Below are 22,695 nucleotides of genomic sequence, written 5' to 3'. Positions count from 1 at the left end.
GGTGGATGAGCATCCCTGAAAAAAGGCTTTGGAAAGCCCTCACAGCAGAGATGCTAGTCTTCCCTTAATAGCCCATATACTCCAATCAACACCCCCCCATCACTAATTAAGTGGATTAAGGATATAATCCCAAAGGTGTCTGGGATGCAAGAATGGAAGGAATGACAAGTAAATTGGACAAACTTATTTGCTCTTTTAGTACAAACTGGTAGTTACTGGTTGCAGACAAGACTGAAACTAAACTTAAACTCTAAAATCAATGGTTCCATCATTTTTTTTACTCACAGCAATTTATGACTATCATTAAGTTACAGCCTATTTCAGAAGGAATTATACTAAAAGAATAATGAAATAATGAAATTGTTGGTGGAGAAATATTGGCTCTTCTCTGCTGCTATAGCCTCACTCCTTGTACTAACTCCAATGTTTCCTGAATTTATCTGATTTTGGTTTATGTTAAAAGTTCATTCACATAACTTGTTTTAAGTATGTGTTAAGATAATTTGTGTTTAAAAAAAGTTATTTCTAATTAAATTAAGCAAATATTTCTGTTATTAATAATATGAATTATTAAATCAATGCTATTTATGCTAAATTTTGTTAATTCATATGGTTTGAGACTCTTCCTAAAGGAAAAACGAATCCCAATTACTTTAGACAAAATAAGCAGAGCAAAAGGTGAGTTTGGATAGATTGCAGTTGTCTTATATGGATCAAAATCAATTTGTATAACAGCCATTTCATGATGACAAAGGAGTGAATTTTTATTTTGAAAACTTTTTCTTTCCTTCTCTTCTACTTGATTGGTGGTAGAGCTAAGTTTTTTGAGTCCTGTGTTAGGATCAGTTGAAGACTGACCTAAGAACCTTAAAAAAAGTATATGTGGTAAGGCAATTAGATACTATGATTCATGCTGTGTGTGTGTGTGTGTGTGTGTGTGTGTGTGTGTGTATGTTTGAAGAGGCCAAGATAAAAAATACTCATGACTAATTATGAATGAATGAATTGAAAAAGTATTTATGAGGTATTTGTTATGTCTTAACATACTAATTTCTAGGGATACAAATAGAAAAAGAAAGATAATCTCTGCTCTTAAGAGATATTAGTTGTAGGGCAGATGACAAAGCCCAAAAGTTGCAAGGAACCAGAGGTGGAATGGATGATAAGATCTGGGTAAATTAGATGAATAAGAACTGCACAAACCCTTTTCTCTGTATCGTGGAGCATCTTATTGTCACAGCAGTAATATTTCTACCAAAATGACCATGGCAGTTAAATAAACCAGAAATATATAGAGAGGGCAAATATTGTGGTCTTGTACTATACTGAAGTTGGATACACATGACTTTAAGTCATTTTTTGGTCTCCCTGCTTCAGGATCTCCCCATTCCAACTCAATCTTTCACTCAACTGTGGATCTTCTTAAAGCTTGGATCTTCCCACGTCATTCTCCTATAAATAAATTCCAATGGTTCTCTATTACCTCCAAGAAAAAAATAAATGATCTTCTGGCTTTTAAAGCCCTCCATAACCTGGATCTTTCTTGGCTTTCCAATTTTATATTTTATTCTCTTTTACATACTCTGTAGTTAAATGACACTGGTCTTTTTGTTTGTCCCGGCATACTGCCTATACTCCATCTACCAAATCTGTCTATTTTCTTTTCTTTCTTTTTTTGATGAACAATATTTTATTTCTCTATTCCCTTTGCATTCTTCCACCTCCTCCAAAAAACATACTAACAATATTCATTGGAGGACTAATGGCAGCACCAGAACTGCACTCTTTTTCTACCTTTGTCCTGTAAGTTTCTTTTCTTTGCGTCAGAAAGCACTTCATAAGCTTGAGAAATGTTTGAACATTTTTCTTTCAATTGGATTCTTTCTTTTTTAGCTTCTATTTAGTATTTTATTTTCCCCCAGCTGTATATTAAAACAATTTTTAATATTTGCTTTGAAAACTTTGAGTTGCAAAATCTCTCCCTTACCCTTTCCCTGCCCCTCATTGAGAAGGTAAGCAATTTGATACAGGTTAGATATGTGTAGTCATGCAAAATATTTCCACAATAGTCATGTTGTGAAAGAAAACATAGACAAGAAAAACCTCAAGAAAAATAAAGTTTTTTTTAAAAAGTGTGTTTTCATCTATATTCAAACACCATCAGTTCTTTCCATGGAGATAGATAGCATTTTTCAATGTAAGTCCTTCTGAGATGTCTTGAATCATTGTATTGCTGAGAATAGCTAAGTCATTCACAGCTGGTCATCTTACAATATTGCTGTTACTTTATACACAATACAATTCACTTTTCATCAGCCCATGCAAGGCTTTCTAGGTTTCTCTGAGAGCATCCTGCTCATCCTTTCTTATAGCACAATAGTATTCCATCATAGCCATATACCACAACTTGTTCAGCCAATCCCCAATTGATGGGCATCCCCTCAATTTCTAATTTTTCCCCCCAGAAATGAGCTGCTACATTTTTGTACATATAGGTCCTTTTCCTTTTTGTTTTTTAATATCTTTCAGGATACAGACCTAGCCGTGGTATTGCTAGGTCAAAGGTTATGTATGGTTTTATAGCCAGTTCTTCTAAAGTGGTATGATCTAAGGAGAGGTGTTTATTACTCTCCTGGCCTGTGCTCTGCTACGTGAGCAATCAAAAGCACTTTTTTCTACCCTGGAATTGTGAGGAGGGTCCCCCTTCCACTTTTGCCATAAGCTCTGCTATTCTGGTGTTTCTCCTCACCCTGGGACTGCCACCCAGGACTGTAACCCAGATCTCAGTATGGGCAAAGCAACAGAGTCCTGCCTCAGTGCCAGCAAAAAGACTCCTGTAATTTCCTTCGGACCAGATGTTTACCTCCTTACTATCTTTGGGTGGAGAGCTCTGGAAGCAGTTTTTGCCACTGCTGCTGCTGATTTAATCACTCCCAAGGCCTGCCCCTGGTTTGTTGGGGCTGGGGATGTGCTGGCATGGCCTGCACTGGACTGTGTTCCTCTTTCACCCTGGTGCAACAGACCTTTCCTGCCCACCTTCTCAGTTGTCTTGGGCTGGAAATTTGTTTTACTCTGTCTTTTTGTCGGTTCTGCTGCTCTAGAAATTGTTTAGAGTCATTGTTAAAAGGTATTTTAAGGTGGGCGGAGCCAAGATGGCCGCATGAAGGCAGCGTCTTACCAGAGCTCTCTCACAAGGTCTGTCAGATTTATATAAAAAAGTGAATTTGAGCAGATTTGAGAGAGTCAGAAACCGTGAGCAGTCTGCATGGGGCAGATTTTCGAGCCGGGAGAGTTTGAAAGGCTGAAGGCACGAACCTGTAAGCTCAGAGAGTGCTCGGTACGGAGCTGCTCCAGACCAAAGCAGAGGCGGCCAGCCGGGAAATCCACGTGGGAGACAGGCTGGGAGAAAGCTGGGCCCTATATGAACATAACTATGAAACACTTTCCACGCGAATAAAGTCAGATCTAAATAAATGGAATAATATCAGGTGCTCATGGTTAGGCCGAGCTAATATAATAAAAATGACAATTTTACCTAAATTAATCTATCTATTCAGTGCCATACCAATCGAACTACCAAAAAATTATTTTACTGAGCTGGACAAAATAGTAACAAAATTCATCTGGAAAAACAAGAGGTCTAGAATATCTAGGGTATTAATGAAAAGAAATGCTAGAGAAGGTGGCCTAGCCATACCAGATATTAAACTGTATTACAGAGCAGCAGTCATCAAAACTGCCTGGTACTGGTTAAGAAACAGGGGTGTGGATCAGTGGAATAGGATAGGTACACAAGTAGGAGAAATCAACAAGTTTAGCAATCTACTCTTTGATAAACCCAAAGAGGCCAGCTTCTGGGCTAATAATTCACTATTTCACAAAAACTGTTGGGAAAATTGGAAAATGGTAGGGTAGAAACTGGGCATAGACCAATGTCTTATACCACATACCAAAATAAAGTCAAAATGGGTTCATGATTTAGGAGTAAAAGCTGATACTATAAGTAATTTGGGAAAGCAAGGAATAGTTTACCTATCAGATTTATGGAAAAGTAAAGAATTCATGACCCAACAAGAGATAGAGAGCATTACAAAATGCAAAATGGATAATTTTGGTTATGTCAAATTGAAATGTTTTTGTACAAAAGAAGCCAATGCAACAAGAATTAGGAGGGAAGCAGAAAATTGGGAGAAAATCTTTGCAACTAGTATCTCTGATAAAGGCCTCATTTCTAAAATATACAGGGAACTGAGCCAAATATATAGGAATACAAGCCATTCCCCAATTGAGAAATGGTCAAAGGATATGAACAGGCAGTTCTCAGAGGAAGAAATTAAAGCTATCTATAGGCATATGAAAAAATGCTCTGGATCACTACTGATTGGAGAAATGCAAATCAAAACAACTCTTAGATACCACATCTCTCCTGTCAGATTGGCTAAAATAACAAAACAGTAAAATGATAAATGCTGGAAAGGATGTGGGGAAATTGGAACATTTTTACATTGCTGGTGGAGTTGTGAGCTGATCCAGCCATTTTGGAGAGCAATTTGGAACTATGCCCAAAGGGCTATAAAAATGTTCATACCCTTTGACTCAGCAATACCACTTCTAGGGTTGTATCCCAAAGAAATCACACAAGCGGGAAAAGGAGTCATATGTACAAGGATATTTATAGCGGCTCTTTTTGTGGTAGCCAAGAATTGGAAATCAAAGGGATGCCCATCAATTGGGGAATGTCTGAACAAGCTGTGGTATATGAAGGTAATGGAACACTATTGTGCCATAAGAAATGGGGATGATATGGACTTCGTAACAACCTGGAAAAACCTACACGACATAATGCTGAGTGAGCGGAGCAGAGCCAGGAGAACATTGTACATAACCACAGATATATGGATTCCGTGAGGACCAACCCTGACATACTTCGCTCTTCTCAGCAACATAAGGTGCAAGGACAACCCCAGGGGACTCACGATGGAGAATGCTATCTCCATCCAGAGAAAGAACTATGAAGTTTGAGTACAGATTGAGGCGCACTACATGCTCGCCTTTTTTTGCTTCTCTTCTGTTTTTGTTTATGGGGTTTTTTTTTTGGTTCTGTTTCTTCTTTCTCATGATTCATTCCATTGGTCATAATTCTTTTCCACAGCTTAACTAGTGTATAAATTAATTCAATGCGAAGTTAAACATGGTAGTTAAATGAGATTCCATGCCGTCTTGGGGAGGGAGGGGGGAGGGAGGGGACAAATTATGGAACTCAAAATTTTGTAGAACCGTGTGTGGTAAACTAAAAATAAAAAAAAAATAATAAAAAAAATAAAAATGTTTAAACATTTTTAAAAAAAGGTATTTTAAGGGGTTTAGGGGAGAGTGCAGGTGAGTCCCTGACATTACTCTGCCATCTTTGCTGAAATCTATCAATTTTCACTAGCTGTCTATTTGCTTCCCCTTCATCTCCACTTCTTGACTTCCCTGGCTTATTTCAGGTCCCAGTAAAAATTTCACTTTCTTCAACAAGCTTTCAATGATCCCCCTAATACTAGTGCCTTTTTCCTAAGAGTAGCTCCAATTTATCAGATGCACACATACACATATAAACACATATGTATGTGCATGTTGTGTGTCCCATTAGACAGTGAACTCCTTGAGAACAGAGTCTGTTTTTTGTCTTTCTTATATGTTGACTGCCTAGCACAGTGCCAGATATTATAGTTACTTAAATGCTTTTTTACTTGACTCCTAATCTTACTACAAATGAAAGAGAACACAATGTATTGAATCAACAAATCCTCTGGATTAAAGTGACCCACTATCTCTTTGATTGGTTCCCTTCTCTTTGTTCCCACTCCCAGCATTTTAGTAAAAGTCCTCCTTATCACTTGCTTGAACTATTACAATTACCCTTTAACTTCTATTAGTATTTTCACTCTCTTTTTCATCCTTCATGCTATCACAAGATTAATTCTCCTCATACATGGATTAAATTGTGTAACTTCATTGCTAAAAATCCTTATTGCCTTCTTTTATGTTCTTATTCCTTACCCCTAGCATTCCAAACTCACCACAATTTGATGATATGCTGCCATTCTTGCCTCATCTAACACCATTCCTGTTTGCCTACAAATTGTTACCCTAGCCTAACTGGACTACATAGCCTCCATATATATCTCATATTGTTCTACCTCTTTAACTTTTCTCATCCTGTCCCAAATGCATGGAATTCCTCCCTTATCAGTATGGCAAGATTCATGACCTGGAGGATGACCAGGAACATGCCTGTGTGGTTCAGAAAGTGTGAAAAACTCTCTAGGTAGAAGGCAGAGGAAGTATAACATTTATTTAGGCACCAAAGAATCAAATCCCAAAACCAGTAATTCCAATTCCGTATAGCAGTAATTGTATTCCAGAACCAGTAAGCCCATGTCAATGTAGCAATGAGGAGACTAAAAGATAGCAAAGAGCCAAGTTATCTTGTAATCTCCACCCCGCCCCCCCCAACCAGGGCCTTCCCATAAACAATCACTCACTATCTGTTTGCTTGCCTGTGTCCTCTCCCCCTTCAGTCCTCTGGTCTGCAGCTCTCTGGTCTCCACTCTCCCCTCAGCACTCTCTTCTGCAGCTCTGTGGACTCAGAGTTCTTACTCCTTCTCCTTGGGCTGAATTCTGAAGTCTGGCTTCTCTTCTGACTTCTGAATTCTGGGTTCTTAATAGCTACCTTCTGGGTGTATATGTTCTTCTTAGGACCCAAGGGCCTCATGCCTCATAGGCAAAAGAGTGTGGTAAAGGATCTTTAATCACTGATTGGCATCACAAAGGTATGTGCCTGCCTCTCTTAACTGGCCCCGCCTGAGGCCTATTGAATGGGTGGGAAAGATCTTCAATCACATTATCACCACAGCTCCCAAAGCTTCTTCCTTATATTCAGCCCTCTCACCAATCTGTTTATGCAGCTGTGGAAATGATGACAAAAGCAAAAGTAAGAAATGATATTGCTGGGTTATTTTAATTTGCTAAGGACTGTGTACATCTTATCTCATTTGATACTTTATAATATGATTTCTTTTAAATTAACAAGCATTTTTTATTTTAAAAATAATGTAAATGTATATATGCTATATATATAATACATAATTTTTATTTTGCCAAAAGTTCTCTCAATATACCTTCAATTTCGTCCTCCCAGAGAGCCAATGTAAGCGTTTATTTTTTTTCCTCTTCTCCCTTTCCTTGCCCCCTTCCCCAAGAAAAGCAACACAGCAGAACACAGTACCCCACACACACACGCAAACAACTCTTGTAACAACTGTATATAATCGAACAAGACAGATTCCTACACTGGCCATATCTAAAACATGAGCATTATATTCTGTGTTTTGAGTCTATCATTTCCCTGTCAGGTTGCATTTTTCATCATTGGTCTTCTGGAATCATGATTGGCCCTTGGGTTGAACAAAGGTATTAGGTTTTTCAAAGTTACTTATTTTTATAATGTTGTTGTTGTGTAAATTGTTCTCTTGGTCATCAGTTCATCAAAGTTTTTCCAGATTTCTCTGAAATCATACCTTTTTGTCATTTCTTACAGAATATCAGTATTCTTTCCATTTGCATATGATTTGTTTAGCAATTCCCCAATTGATGGGAACTCTCTTAGTTTCTATGTCTTTGCCAAAAAAAAAAAGAGCTACTATACATATGCATTGTTCCCCTTTATTTTATCCTTTTTTGGGTGGTAACGTTGGATAGAAGGGAATGCACATGCACAACAAATCTGGATCAATTTCTAGCTCTATGAATAGTGCATTATTTTGCCTATATTCTTTAGTGTATATACCTTTTGTTATTTACCATTTTTATCAACTTTACCAACCTGATCAGATCCCCACAATATCTCTGTAGGATAATTAATAGAATTATTATTGCCTCATTTTTTCAAACGAGGAAGCTGAGGCTGTGAGAAGTTAGATGACTTGCCTATAATCACCTAGTTACTAAGTGTCTGAGGAAGGATATAAACACAGATCTTCCACATTGATAATTTCATACCTAAAATATTGTGCTTAGATCTAAACCTAGTATGTCAGATATGGTCTGAACAAGGGAGTACAAAAGAACTATTACCTTCTTTTTGCTGGATTATATATCTCTGTTAACATGGCCTAAATATGTATTACCATCTTTACTTGTCATTACATACCATTAACTCATATTCATCTTGCAATTCACTAAAATTAGTCAGGTCTTTCCCCATATAAACTATTGTCTAACCATGCATCTCCCAAATTATTCTTACAAAGATTATTTTCTGAACTAAAGTATAGACTTCATGTTTGTCTCTATTAATTTATAATCATACTGTATTTGGCACATCATTCTAACCTATCAGGAATTTTTTAGACTGACTATACCACTTAACATGTTATTATAACATGTTATAACAACAATTCAACTTTACTTCATTTACTAACGTATAAACATCCCAGCTAAACTTTGTATAAATCACTGGCAGACTCAAAGACAATTCTCAAAGGAACTCCAGTAAGGATCTTTCTCTAAGCATATGCTGCTCCATTAGTGACTACTTTTCGAATCTAGTCACTTGTTATGTCTAGATTCTGTTATCATTATCTAGCCAAATGTTTTACTTTAATCCTGATTAACTAAATTCAATTTTTTCCTTGATCAGACAATTTAAAAACTCTATTTGATGAAGACTTACTGGCTCTTACTGATCACTGCTTTCCTTTAAATAGTAAGAAACCATGTCTTCACTTTAGAATTTGTCCAGGAATATAATTCAATCATTTTTTTTTCTAGATGACACAGAATTCCATAGTATTAAAGCATAGAAAACAAGAGTCTCTCTAGAAGCATGCCTCGTAATTCTAGTTCGATGATGTTAACAACTGTACAGGCATTTTATGATGCTCTATTTTTATCAACCATCATCGATTGTGCATGTGATGTGTACTAAATTTTGTGGGGTTAAGAGTGAGAGGTGGTTACATTGTACAGACAAAAAGATAACAATCCTTGATTTTATAGGTTATAAATTCTATATCCATTCCTAAAAATAGGAACAGTCATAGAGTGAGAAGAGACCTCAGAGGTAAATTACTTAAAACTTCTCATTTAAGAGGTAGAGAAACTGAGGTTAGAGAGATAAGGTGACTAATTCCAGGTGATATAGTCACAAATAATAAGTGGGAAAGTCTGGACTTGAACCTAATTATTGATTCTAAAACTAAAGTTCTTTCTACTTCATCATACTATCTCCTGAAAAGAACTATATTTGTTTTAATGTGTTCACATGTTCCCTTGAGAAATGGAAAATTCTTACTTGCTATTGAATTCATTTAGTGAATTTGTTTCTAATTTTTATTTGATGTTTAGATGGATAATGAATAGAACTGAATGAGAAAGGAAAAAAAAACCTTATGCATGCAATGAAGTTCTAAAACTACAAACAAGAACAACAAAGCAACCCACAACTTTCCAGATCTTCTTTCGGCAACTAATTCTTGCACATAAATTTTGGCTATTATGCGAGTCAATTATAAGTTATGCACGACCGTTGCTGTAGAATTATCTATTTTTGCCACCTGACAACATGAGATCACAACATATCAAGTTATGCTTATATTTCATTTGAAAAATGTATATGTATATTATTATCAGTCATAATTTATCCTGTGATACAAAAAAAGTATTATTTGAGGAAAAAGATAATTTGATAAAAATGTGGTAAAACAGCTGGATATTCTGGCAATGAAACAAAAGTTTACAAATTTTACCCATTTATGAAAATGAGTTTCCTAAACAGGGTCATGGAGAACCTTCACACATAGACCAAGCTCAGTCTTGGGAATTTCTTTCTAATGAAGCTTATATTAACTTTGAAATAATTTGATTCCCAGAGCAACCCCTGAGGGAAGTGGGGTGCTTCAAACACTATTATTTGAGCCCCCATTCTAGTGTAACTTCCCCGATATCAATCACCAATTACATTTAATGTCTTCATATCATTAATTAACCTGTGATGAACATCTCAGTATCATTTAATTAATTAATATTATTTAAGTTTTATAAAGAAATGTTTACTGAAAAAATGCAGTGAAAACACAATTACAAAAGTATTCCTCCAACACCAGGGACACACTTTCTCTCTACCACATTGCTCTTTGGGGAGAGTGGGCTCAAATTCAGAGCAATATATGCAAAGTATTGGCTCCATCAAAGTTCATTTCCAAATGTAGCATATCTACTAGATTGGTAGTTCCTATGCTATAGGACATGGCATCTCAGCTACTACATCAAGGTCATACCTCAGGGACATACAAGAAAATTCTGCTATGGAATCTGCTTCCTGACCTCTGGAAGCTTAGTCTTTTGATTTCAAAAAGAAGTTTGCAAGGTTGTAGACACTTTCAATACTTCTTCACCTAAGGGCAGGGGGAAAAATAGATACAACAGAGGTAGAAAAACAGTTGTAGTGTTTCATCCATGGTGGAAGAAATGTTTATATTGATTCTATCATTTAACATGTTATTAAAACCACTCACTCATATCACCTCTCTTTCTCCAACTAGAGGACTACTTACAGCCCTCCTTGCCTTTACTACCATTAAGCAAGAGAGACTGATTTAACCAATTAATGCCTTTTATAAATACACTCAGTTCAAGCCCAGCAATCAAGAAAAAAACTTTACTATGTAGCAAATAACTGAAACTAGTCACAAGATACCTCCACATACTCTGAAGTATGGGTCTAGATCCCTCCATTCTACATCATCATGAATTTCCAGAAGAAGTAGGTTCATCAAACCTTTATGAGGGTTACTTCATCAAGCATAATACATTTCACATTCTTCTGAGATCTAGCACTTCACTGTCCTGGTACCCTAATACTAATGACATGGCTGTAGCATGTGTTTGACCACACATACACAAACAAGCAATTTCTGGAAATATCAGAATTTCATTTCTAGATCTCTCTCTTATGAGAAACAAACTCTTAAAATACATTTGAAGATAAATTATGCCTATTAACACATGAAAACAAGAGAAAGGCAATATGTTTAAAACCCAATTGGAAAGAGAATGATTATGGCAAGAGCCTGTCTATTCTCAAAAGGTGGAACTCCTTCCACCAGATAAGAAAATTTCTTAGGGGCTCGTTGGTAGATTCTACTCCCACCCATCTTACTTCCCCAATACCAGTTTGGAAAACAACTAATAAGGATTCACTTCTCAAGTGCATTTGGCATGCATATACCTTCAGTGTATTATCCACAGTTTCTATTGTTCTACAATCAGGCCTTGGGTTTCAGCTCCAATGTCTTATGGGAATGTGGGTGTTTTCCTGTTTGTATATACTTGCTACATAAAAAGAATGAATATTTATTTTATTTTATTAGAGAAAATATGATTGAGGTATAACAAGAAGATATATAGTTTAGTATACTTATACTTTCAATATACTTTGTGATTTGTAACCATATATACTCTATTCACTCAAATTTATTATCCTTTCATTGTGTTAGTAGAACTAGTAGTGAATTTCTTTAGTCAAAACAAATGCACTTCACCACCTGGTACTTAACTTTCTAGTAATAAGCCTTTACAGAAATAGTCTGGTTTTCACTTGATAGGCAAAAAGCCCCATAATGAAGACTTTCCAGGTTGGTAGGACCTGTAAGAGCTTGTATAATAAGAATAAGAATGATAATTAGAATTTATGTAGCAATTTAAGATTTGCAAAGTACTTTACATATTATCTAATTTGATTCCCACATTAACCTTGTGAATTTAGGCACTATGATTATTGTCAGTCATATAAGCAGGAAAGTCAGTTTAGATGAAGTAGTAGGGAGAGATAGGAGACAGAATGTGCTGGGCAAGTGGAACCAACACTACCACCATCACCTTTACCAATTTTACTACCATTTTTACTTTTACTACCATTTCCTCTCTGATCCTGATAGAGACAATCCAGGACCCTGAACCCAAGAGCCTTTGGGATAGCAATGCTTCCAGCCCAGCATGCATAGTCATCAATCTGGTGAGCAGCCTTTATGGAGATGCAGTCTGGCAATCGTTCCTACAGGTGCCTCAAGCATAGCTACTAAAGGCCCAGAAGAGGCTCTCTCCCTCACCCCCACCAGGTCTTTGGCACTGTTGATTTTTCTAACTTCGAAAATGGATATGATTTTATGGATGGAAATAATATTAAAGAAGATCTTTACCCGTCTGTTATGCTCCTGTGCCTGAAGGACTTTTCCATCTGACTTGTAGCCGAAACTTTCCATATGTGTCATCTCTCTCATTAGAATGTAAGCTCCTTGAGATCAGGGACTGAGTGCTTTATGTATAATAAACACTTAGGAAATGCTTTATTCATTCTTTCATAATCCTCATTTTACAAATGTGGGAACTGAGCCTATGTGCTCAGTCCCATAGCTGTTAAGTATCTCAGGCAGAATCTCAACTCAAGTTTTCCTGAGTGAAATTCTAGTACTTTAGCCACTGGGCCATCTGGATGCCTAACCTTAGATAATCCAGAGTAAGCTGTGTGTCCCAATGAAGCATTGCCATAGGACTTTAGTGGAGGAGCTATATCATAGATCTTAAACATTCACTGAAAGGAGAAATAGCTGGGGAAGCTAGGTGGCACAGTAGATAGGCATTGTGCCTGGAGTCAAGAACATTTGAGTTCAAATCCAGTCTTAGATACTTCCTAGCTGTGTGACCCTCAGTTTCCTAATTTTAAATAGAGGATAATAAAATCTGCCACCTCCCAGGTTGTTGTGAGGATCAAATGTGATAATAATTGTAAAATGCTTAGCACAACCCCTGGTACATTGTAAGTGCTAAATAAATGTTAAGCATTGTGATTATCAGTGTTACGGAATCAACATACCAACAGGTATTTATTAAATACCTGTTCTGTGTGTCTAGTTAGGTGCCATGTAGGATATAATATAAGGGGAAAATAATGACTCCTGAATGCAAAAGGCTTACAATCTAGTTGATGAGTTGAAACATCAATACAAACTAGACGTTTACAAACTACACAATATACAAATACTACACAAATACAAAATACAAATATACAAATATATATATAAATATACAAATACTACACAAATACAAACTACACAAAACAACTAGAGAGCGATTCAAAAGAGCACAACAGACCAAGTGTCACATACATTGCCTAATAGAGACTATAAGTAGATATTTAACCTCAGAAGATTTTTCCCTTGGCACAGTTTTAATGGAGACAGCAAGCACTTTTCATTCTTTCAGATTTGAACAAAAATGACTCTAGCATTTGTCTTCTTTGAATTTTAATAATTGCTCTTTAGGTAACTGCAAAAAAAATCTATACTCCCTTTATAGAAAAATCTGTCCTCTTCCATCCCTGCCCCTTCCCACTCTTCATAAGGCCTGATATACATAGCAGTTAAATCCAATAGTTTGAAGGTAATGTCTTTTAATAAATAGATAAGTGTATGATGCATAAATAAGAAAATACAAATAGTGATTATTGCTGAGTGATTTACTAAAATTTGAAACATATTAATAATAAGAATGTATCCAACTCATTAACATTTGGGAAACAAAAGGCAGCTATTCTGGATGTCTCTTTGACAAATCCTGCCCTTTGTGTGCAATTCACAGAACAGAGCACATCTGGATGGCTACTAAAAGAAAGATTAATTTTAAAGCATTTCTTTTTTAGAATTGCTTGGCCAGTATGGGAGCTAGGGAGGGAGACTCACCATCTTGATTACTAGACTTCTATCTCTAGCCTCACAAATGTGGTCTATTTTTTACTTAGTGACCACCACAAATAACAGGTCCGGAGAAGCCTAAAGGTTTTTCTCCTAATATATTTCAGGCTTCAGAAGTTCCATGGTAAGTGCTAAGCAGAGTAAGAATGGGAAAAACTTTCATTTATAAAACAAAATCAAACTTGCAAGAATAACATGGAACTCATTCCTCCCCACTCTTTCTTATCTGCAATGTTTTCCAAGGTCATTCAAGAACTATTGTTTTCAGTTGCAGAGCATATGGTATCAATGAGTCAGAGTGGGGTTTGAGGAACAATATTTTAAGAATGCAGAGGAGGTAAGTAAGTCAATGGATTAATTTTAATTCAGCTAAAGTCAATGCTAATCAGCAGCCTCTGAAGTGCTAATTGATTGTAGAGCTTAGCTGACAAAACATACACAAGGTAAAGGTAGAGTTGCTTATTTCAAGGCAATTATGGTCAGTTCATTATCCAAAATATTAAGAGAAAACAACCCCCAGGGTATATTGAGGCCCCCAGGTAGGTTGGAGCTTTATTGTCCTACTGTTTTGTAACTTCATGTTCTGGATCAAAACTGAGTATACTAATAATAGGGTTCTATGCTCCAGTAAATGGGTTCTAAGATATACCAATCTTACTAAAAATAAATACAATTTTCATGAGATTCCTATTATATGGCAATTAAATTCAAGTAGTACTTTTTAAATGGACTAAATGGACATGGTTAAGACGTCACTATGAAGAGCTTATTCCTATACCTTACTGCAGGATGGAGATATTGTCCCCAAACAGTATGCAAATAGATGACAAACTATCAGATCTGATCAAAGTGAAATATTTTCAGGTTCTAGCAAGGTGATGATTTTATCTTTTTTTTATGTGAGGACAAATAGCCAGAGGTGTGTTGATATATATTAAATAACTGTCAAAAGAAAAAAAGTGGACTTGGTACATTTTTAGTTTTAACCTCCTTTATTAATATTTTCTAAAATCTAGACATCACTTTCTTAATATCTCAGGGAGTCATTAGCTTCTATTTGGTCAGTTCAAACTTTTAAGTAGTTATTTTCTTCAAGTGGTATTTTGTATCCCTTTTATAAAGCTGTTAATTCACTTTTCATAATTTATTTCTGTCACTCTCATTTCTTTTTCTTTTTTCCCTCTGCCACTCTAAATTAGTTTTTTTTTTTCTCTTTTAAAAATTTCATTTTTTCTTAACTCTTCAAAGAATTCTTATTGGGCTTGTGTCCAATCTGCATTTTTCTTTGAGATTTTGTTTGTGAAAATGTATGTTATTGTTTTCTTCTGTGTTTGTATCTTAAGCTTTGCTCTCACCATAGTAGCTCTGTATAGCCAAATTTGTTTGTTGTTTTGTTTTGGTTTTTTGCTATTTCTTCCAATAGGCTTCTTTACTTCTTGACTTTCCTTTTTATATTAGTTTTGGGCTCTGCTTACTTATTGGGGGGATGTCAGATCTGAATTCTCTTTATTGTTTGTTTTGTTTTTTAGTGTCCCACTGTTTTCACGGCTCAGCTTTGGGGTCTATCAGTTTTTGGTGTTTCCAAGGTGTTGAGATCTAGGGGAGAGGATTGTTCCCTGACCTCCTGATATGAGCTCTACAAGTTGGTACCCCACTGTGAATTTAAGAATCAGTTTTTGATAGGCAGTTTGAACTGGCTGCATCATACATACAGACATACACACATATATGTACATATAATTTTAAAAAGTATTTTATTTTTATTTTTCCACAGTAACATGTAAAAACAATTTTAACATTTGTTTTTAAAACTTTGAGTTCCAAATTCTCTCCTTTCCTCCCCCCCATCTCCTTGAAAAGGCAAGTAATTTGATATGTTATAAATGTGTAGTCATGCAAAACAGATATGTAATAGTCATATTGTGAAATAAAACAGATAAAAAAAGTAAACTCAAGAAAAATAAAGAAAATTCAAAAGTGTACATCATTCTGTATTCAGACACAATTAGTTCTTTCTCTGGGGGCAGATAGCATTTTTCCTCATAAGTCCTTCAGAGTTGTCTTAGATTGTTGTGTTGCTGAGAATAGTTAAGCCCTTCACAACTGATCATGGTACAATATTGTTGTTACCTTGTTCACAGCACTTTGCGTAAACCTATGCAAGTCTTTTCAACATGATGGGCATCTTGCTTATCATTTCCTATAGTACAATGGTATTCCACGATAGTCACATACCACAACTTGTTCAGCCATTTGCCAATTGATGGGCATCCCCTCAGTTTCTAATTCTTTGCCCCCAGAAAAGGGCTGCTATAAATATTTATATGCATATAGGTCCTTTTTCTTTTCTTCTTTTCCCTCTCTTTTGGGATATAGATATAGTAATGCTATTGCTAGGTCAAAGGGAATAGATGGTTTTATAGCTCTTTGGACATAGTTTCAAATTGTTTTACAGAATGGTTGAATCAATTCACAATTACATCAACAATGTATTAATGTTTCATTACTACCACACTCCCTCCAATATTTGTCACTTATATTTTCTGTCCTCTTAGCCAATCTAATAGGCATGCAGTAGTATCTCAGAATTGTTTTCATTCAATAGTGAATTATAATATTCTTTGGCTCTAGATAGTTTTGATTACTTCATTTGAAAACTTTTCCTATCTTTTGATCATTTATCAGTTGGGGAATTTTTATACATTTGACTCAGTTCTCTATATGTTTGAGAAATGAGGCCTTTATCAGAGAAACTTGCTTCAAAATTTTTTCACTGTTACTAGTGCTAACTGTATTTCCGTCCTTCCTATCCCCCCTTCCTTTCACCCTGCCCCTCCTCAAAAATACTTTGCCTCTGACTACCCCTTCCCCCAATCTGCCCTCTCTTCTATTACCACCCCTACCCACTGCTCTTATCCCCTTCCCCTCCTACTTTCCTATAGCGTAAGATAGCTTTTTATAACCATTTGAGTGTGTATGTTATTTCTGCTTTGAGCCAGATCTCATGAGAGTAAGGTTCACTCACTCGCCCTGACCTCCCACCTCTTCCCCTACACTGTAAAAGCTTTTTCTTGCCTTTTTTGTGTCAGATACTGTATCCTATAACAAGGGGTGGAGTGTATTGGCAACCAAAAATGGGCTCCTTAGCACTTAGTCAACAAGTGCCCTTGACTAGTTTGGCTTTTTCCCCTGAACTGAATGCTGTTTGTATGTTGGACTGAAGTAAGCTTGTCGGCCCCTTCACCTTGCTTCCCTTGCTTAAGCTGATGGAAAGAACCTGTGCTTTCCCGGTCAACCCCTTCACCTTGCTTAAGCAGATTGAAAGAACCTGTGCTTTCCCCGGAGTACCTTACCCGCCCCCCCCCCGCCCCCCCCCCCCCCCCCCCCCCCCCCCCCCCCCCCCCCCCCCGCAGAAGCTGGATGGTTAAAAGCAGCTCCCGTTGGAGCCAGAGGCTGCTACAGCCGCAGCCGCAGCCACAGCTGAAGCAGGAGCTGCCAGTAGCAGAGCTGACCTACGGGAGGAAGCTGAACAAAGACTTCAGGCCAGTGGGTAATCTTTTTACCATAGAGGGGGAAGCATGATTTTGCTTTACGCAATCATGCTTCTCTGTAGCCTCCTGGTTACTCTTTCAAGGCGTACTTATTGGGCCTGGAAGCTTTTGATCAATATATCAAAATGGGGTTGCTGGTTCATGGGTTGGTTACTGTGGAGCCTAAATATATGTTTTGATTCTTCTGCCTTCTACTTTGAGAGTTTCTTATATCCGGCGGTTCCGAACCTTTCAGACATGTTTATGATCCTCTTTGAGATTATAAACTCTGCCCTCCTAATACAGATACTTCACCCCATTCTCCCTCTCCCTTTCTTTTTCTCCCAGTACATTCCTCTCTTACCCCTTTATTTTATTTTTTAGATGCCATCCCTTCACATTCAATTCAAACCTGTTCCTTTTGTCTATGTATGTTCCTTTTAACTACCCTAATAATGAGAAAGGTTTTATGAGTTACAAATATCATCTTCTCAGTAAGAATGTAAACAGTTTCAACTTAAGTCCTTTATGGTTTTCCTTTCCTGTTTACTTTTTTATGGTTCTTTTGAGTCTTGTATTTGAAAGTCAGATTTTCCATTCAGCTCTGGTCTTTTCATCAAGAATGACTGAAAGTCATCTATCTCATTGAAGGTCTGTTTTGCTGGGTAGGTGATTCTTGGTTGTAATATTGGTTGTAATCCCACCTCCTTTGCCCTCTGGAATATTTAGTGTTACCCAGACTATGCTTCACCATACTTGAATTGTTTCTTTTTAATGCTTGCAATACTTTCTCCTTGACCTGGGAACTCTGGAATTTAGCTGTATTATTCCTGGGAGCTTTCATTTTGGGATCTCTTTCAGGAGGTAATCTGTGGATTCTTTCCATTTCTCTTTTATCCTGTGTTTCTAGAATATCAGGGCAGTTGTCCTTGATAATTACTTGAAAGATGATATATAGGCTTTTTTTTTGATCATGGCTTTCAGGTTGTCCAATAATTTTTGAATTATCTCTCCTGCATCCATTTTCCAAGTAAGTTGTTTTTCCAATGAAATCTTTCTTCTATTTTTTCATTCTTTTGGTTTTGTTTTATTGTTTCTTGATTTCTCATAAAGTCATTAGCTTCCATTTGCTCCATTCTAATTTTTAAGGGATTATTTTCTCCAGTGAGCATTTTGACCTCATTTCCCTTTTGGCCAATTCTGCTTTTTAGGGTATTCTTGTCCTCATTGGCTTTTTGAGCCTTTTTACCATTTTGCCCAGTCTGTTTTTTAAGGTGTCATTTTCTTCAGTATTTTTGTGTCTCATTTACCAAGCTGTTGACTCATTTTTCATGATTTTCTTTCATCACTCTCATTTCTTTCCAATTTTCCCTCTACCTCTCTTACTTGATTTTCAAAATCCTTTTTTAGTTCTTCTATGACTTAAGATCAATTCATGCTTTTCTTGAAGGCTTTGGTTGTGGGAGCTTTGACTTTGTTTTCTTCTTCTGAGTATTTTGATCTTCCTTGTCACTATAGTAACTTTCTATAGTCAGAGTTGTTTTTTCCATTGTTTGCTCATTTTTCCAACCTGTTACTTGACTTTTTTTACTCTTTGTTAAAGCAGGTCTCTGCTTCTAGTGTGGAGGGTGGACTGTCCCAAACTTCAGGGGTTTTATGCAGTTTTCAGATACTTCTAGGGGCCTGTAAGTTTTCACTTCTTCCAAGGTGGTCTGATCTAAAGAGAGGTGTTTCCTATTGTCTTGGCCTGTGCTCTTGTCTGTGAGTGACCACAAGCACTCTTTTCTGCCATGAAAGTGTGACGAGGGTCCCTGCTCCATCCTGGCAGCAAGTTTTTGTGTGCTAGTGCTCCTCCTTGCCCTGGGGTTGGCACCCAGGACTATGACCCAGATCCAAGTATAGGCAAAGCAACAGAGTCCTGCCTCTGTGTTAGCTAAAAGACCCCTGTAATCTCGGTTTGACCAGTTGTTTGACGCCATCACTGTCTATTGGCTGAGAGCTTCTGAAGCAGCTGCTATTGCGACCTGCTCCTGGTTTACTGTGGTGAGGGATGTGTTGGTTCACCCTGTGCTGGTCTGCACTCCACTTTCACCCAGGTATGACATACCTTTCATGCTGATATACTAACTTGTCTTTGGTATCTTTGGGCTGAGAGTCCTGCAAACCACCACTGCTGCTAATGATTCAGTTGCCCTGAGGCCTGCTCCAGATTTGCTGGGGCCTGGTATGTGCTGGAGCAGCTTGACCAGGATGGTACTCCTTTCTCACCCTGCAGACCTTTCAAGTTGTTGTAGCCTGGAAATTTGTTTTTCTATGTCTTTTTGTGGGTTCTACTGCTCTAGAATTTTTTAGAGCAATTTTTAAAGGTATTTTGGAGGGATTTGGGGGAGAGCTCAGGAGAGTCCCTGCCTTTATTCTGCTATCTTGGCTCTACCTCCCTCCATCACACTCTTGAACTTAGGGATATATTCACAGATATTCATCACCAGGGTACATAAAGGAAAACAGTATGATGGATAGTGTTTGGGTGAGGGTGAATGGAGTGAGAAACAATAATATTATTATAGAGTTATGCTATAGACTATTTGGCCAGAAGGAGGAATTAGATGAATATTTTTTGGAAACAAAATACAAAACCGTAATGGAAGCATTATATTGTAATGATGGGAGAATGCAATTATCTTTGTGATTGCTGAAAGCTATCTTTTTTTGCCAAAAACAGTCTAGATGATATATCTATAACATGACGTAAAGATGATTTAGTCTTTCAAAGAGCTGGGGGAGCAACAAGTGAAAATGTTATTCTGAACTTGATTCTGATAACCAGTAAAGGTAAGTAGAAATTACAGAACCTTAGAAACAACACAAGTGATCTTTTCACTATAGAGACCCTGACAGAAAAGAGGAAAGTCAGGAATAATCTCATATATTCTTTGAATTTATGAAGGAGAGATTTCAAACAGTTTGTAAAAAGAATGGACAAGATGTAATGGTCTAATATTTTGCAAGAGAAGTCAGTCCAAAAGATCTCAAGAATGAAATTTTGAAGGCCCAGGTAAAAATAATTTATGTAAGAAGGAAAACAGAGGAACTTCCTATAGAGACAGATGAGAGTTAAGGAATTCCTAGCAAACTCAGATTTAAAAATAGAAAGAAAAATATGTATAAAGGGAAGCAAGGGCAAATGACTAAGAATGAATAAAAATGTATAACGCTGCCTTTATATCATAGTTAATATTTATGTAGTACATCGAATTTTGCAAAGCACAAACTTTACCTCACTTGATCCTAACAAATCTAAGAAGTATGAATTATTACTACCTTCATTTTACCAATAACAAACTTGAGACTACAAAATGACATGTCCAGGATCATACAGGTGACAGATATGACACAGGATTTGAACTGAGGCATTTCTTACTACAGTTCCAGCACTAGAACCACTTACAGAAACTAGCTGCTTCCATGTTGTGGGTATAGCATTAATGATACTAAACTGAAATATGAATAGAAGCCAGAAATGAGTTCCAAGGACAACAGCAATGATTCCTTATTTTAAGTGTGAGGCAAAGATCAAGAACCAGGCAACTAGATGGTGAAACGATAGAGTGCTAGGGCTGGAGTTAGGGATACTAACCTATCTGAGTTTAAATCTGGCCTCAGACACTCACTATCTGTGTGACCCTGGGCATGTCCCTTAATCCTGCTTCCCTCAGTTTCCTCATCTATAAAATGAACTGGAGAAGAAAATGGCAAACCACTCCAGTATCTTTGCCAGGAAAATGCCAAATCGGGTCGTAAAGAGTAAGCACAACTGAAAACAAAAGACTGAGCAACAACTACAAGGATCAAGAAAAGGATAGGATAATTGAATGAGAGGACTTGAATGATTATAGAGTACAATGGTGAGAAGGAGGAACTTATTTTCTATTTTCTAAGAAGAATGATTTCTAGGCCGGAAAAGTTAGTATAAAAATGGATAGTGTGGAGCAGAAACTAAATATTTGGGTGGGGGGAAGGGCAATTGCAGGGCAGCTAGGTAGCTCAGTGCATAGAGTGCTGGGCCTGGTGTCAGGCAGATCTGAGTTCAAATTTGACCTCAGACACTTACTAGCTCTGTGATCCCGAAGGAAATGATAAATCACTCCAGTATCTTTGCCAAGAAAATGCTGTGGACAGTATGATCTATGGGGTTGGAAATTGACTTAATGATTGAACAACAACAACAGGGGGCATTTATCCTTCCTTACCCAATTTCCATGTGATTGTACACATAGCCATGTGCACCTCTTTTGTGTTTCTTCTTTACTGATCTTTGGCAAATATGTATCTTTTAACAGATGAGTCCAGAATAAGCAGCTGACCTTGTAAGTTTGAAACGTCCAGTGGTGCTGGGATGTTTTTGAGAATGTCAGCTGTGTTATCCCTATAGTGGTAGTGGCTGATGATAGGGGAAGCTTCTTTGTTGGAAAAAATGACCACCAACAAGTGGATTGGCCCAAGTCTAGTCACTTGACCAGCAGAGAGTTTGGACAGTGCAATGTTGAGCTGAAATGTAAAAAGTCCATTGGTAGTCTTATAAAACTGCTTCATGTTCTGATGGGACATTCATATTGGGCTTCAGACTTAGTATGCCTATAATCCTATTACCCTCCCACAATGACCTTTCCCATCTTTTTCAATTTCCTGGGTGCAGGCTGAAACCGCAGTGTTATCTTGATATATATTTCCCTTTATCATTTAGTGATTTGGAAACTTCTTTCATATGATTATTATTGGTTTGCAATTCTTCTGAAAATAGTTTGTTCATATCCTTTGACCACATATCTATTAGAGAATAGTTTTTCATCTTTTATATATGTATTACTACTATGTTCTCTCTTTTACTTCTTTAGCTATACTTACCATCTCAGATTTAAGTTTTTTTATTTTGTCAATTACTTCTGTGCAGGCCATAAATTATGCTTCATGATCTTTATTTCTTTCTTGAACCATTTTGAAACTTTTTTTTCATGGTTTCATTCTCTCTTAGGAATTTATAAGGTTCTCTGCCTCCTCATATATTGGTTCAATTTCCTTTGTCTTAAAATGATCATTTAGAGATAGTTTGACTCATTGGGATGTTTAGACACCCATGTTTTTTTCTGTTTTAATTATTTTCTTGTTAACCTATTTGCTTATAATCAATTATTTAAATGAGTTTTAGTCTGTCTAAATGTGCTTAAAGTTTTGAAATGAATTTTCTTCTTGAGATCTTTGGTAATTTCAATCTTTTCCCATTACATTCTTCTATTGTGCATATCTTGACTTCTCCCTCTCTGATAGCAAATCTGCTAAAGGCTGGGCTTTGGATCTGTCTCAGCTTCCTC

General features: G+C 36.9%; 1 protein-coding gene across 1 annotated transcript in view; it reads right to left on the bottom strand.

The window, feature by feature from the left end:
• The window catches only part of IZUMO3 (IZUMO family member 3), a 53,276-nt gene extending 31,357 nt beyond the window's left edge, over positions 1–21,919 (bottom strand). The window contains exon 1 of the mRNA XM_036739522.1: positions 21,636–21,919. Within this exon, the coding sequence (XP_036595417.1) occupies positions 21,636–21,919 (284 nt within the window). The remainder of the gene's footprint in view (positions 1–21,635) is intronic.
• Positions 21,920–22,695: the final 776 nt, after the last annotated feature.

Source organism: Trichosurus vulpecula, chromosome 9, assembly GCF_011100635.1.
Source record: "Trichosurus vulpecula isolate mTriVul1 chromosome 9, mTriVul1.pri, whole genome shotgun sequence".
In the NCBI taxonomy this organism is placed as follows: Eukaryota; Metazoa; Chordata; class Mammalia; order Diprotodontia; family Phalangeridae; genus Trichosurus; species Trichosurus vulpecula.
The sequence above is the reverse complement of the archived record's forward strand: the minus strand, read 5'-3'. Positions and strand labels throughout refer to the sequence as shown.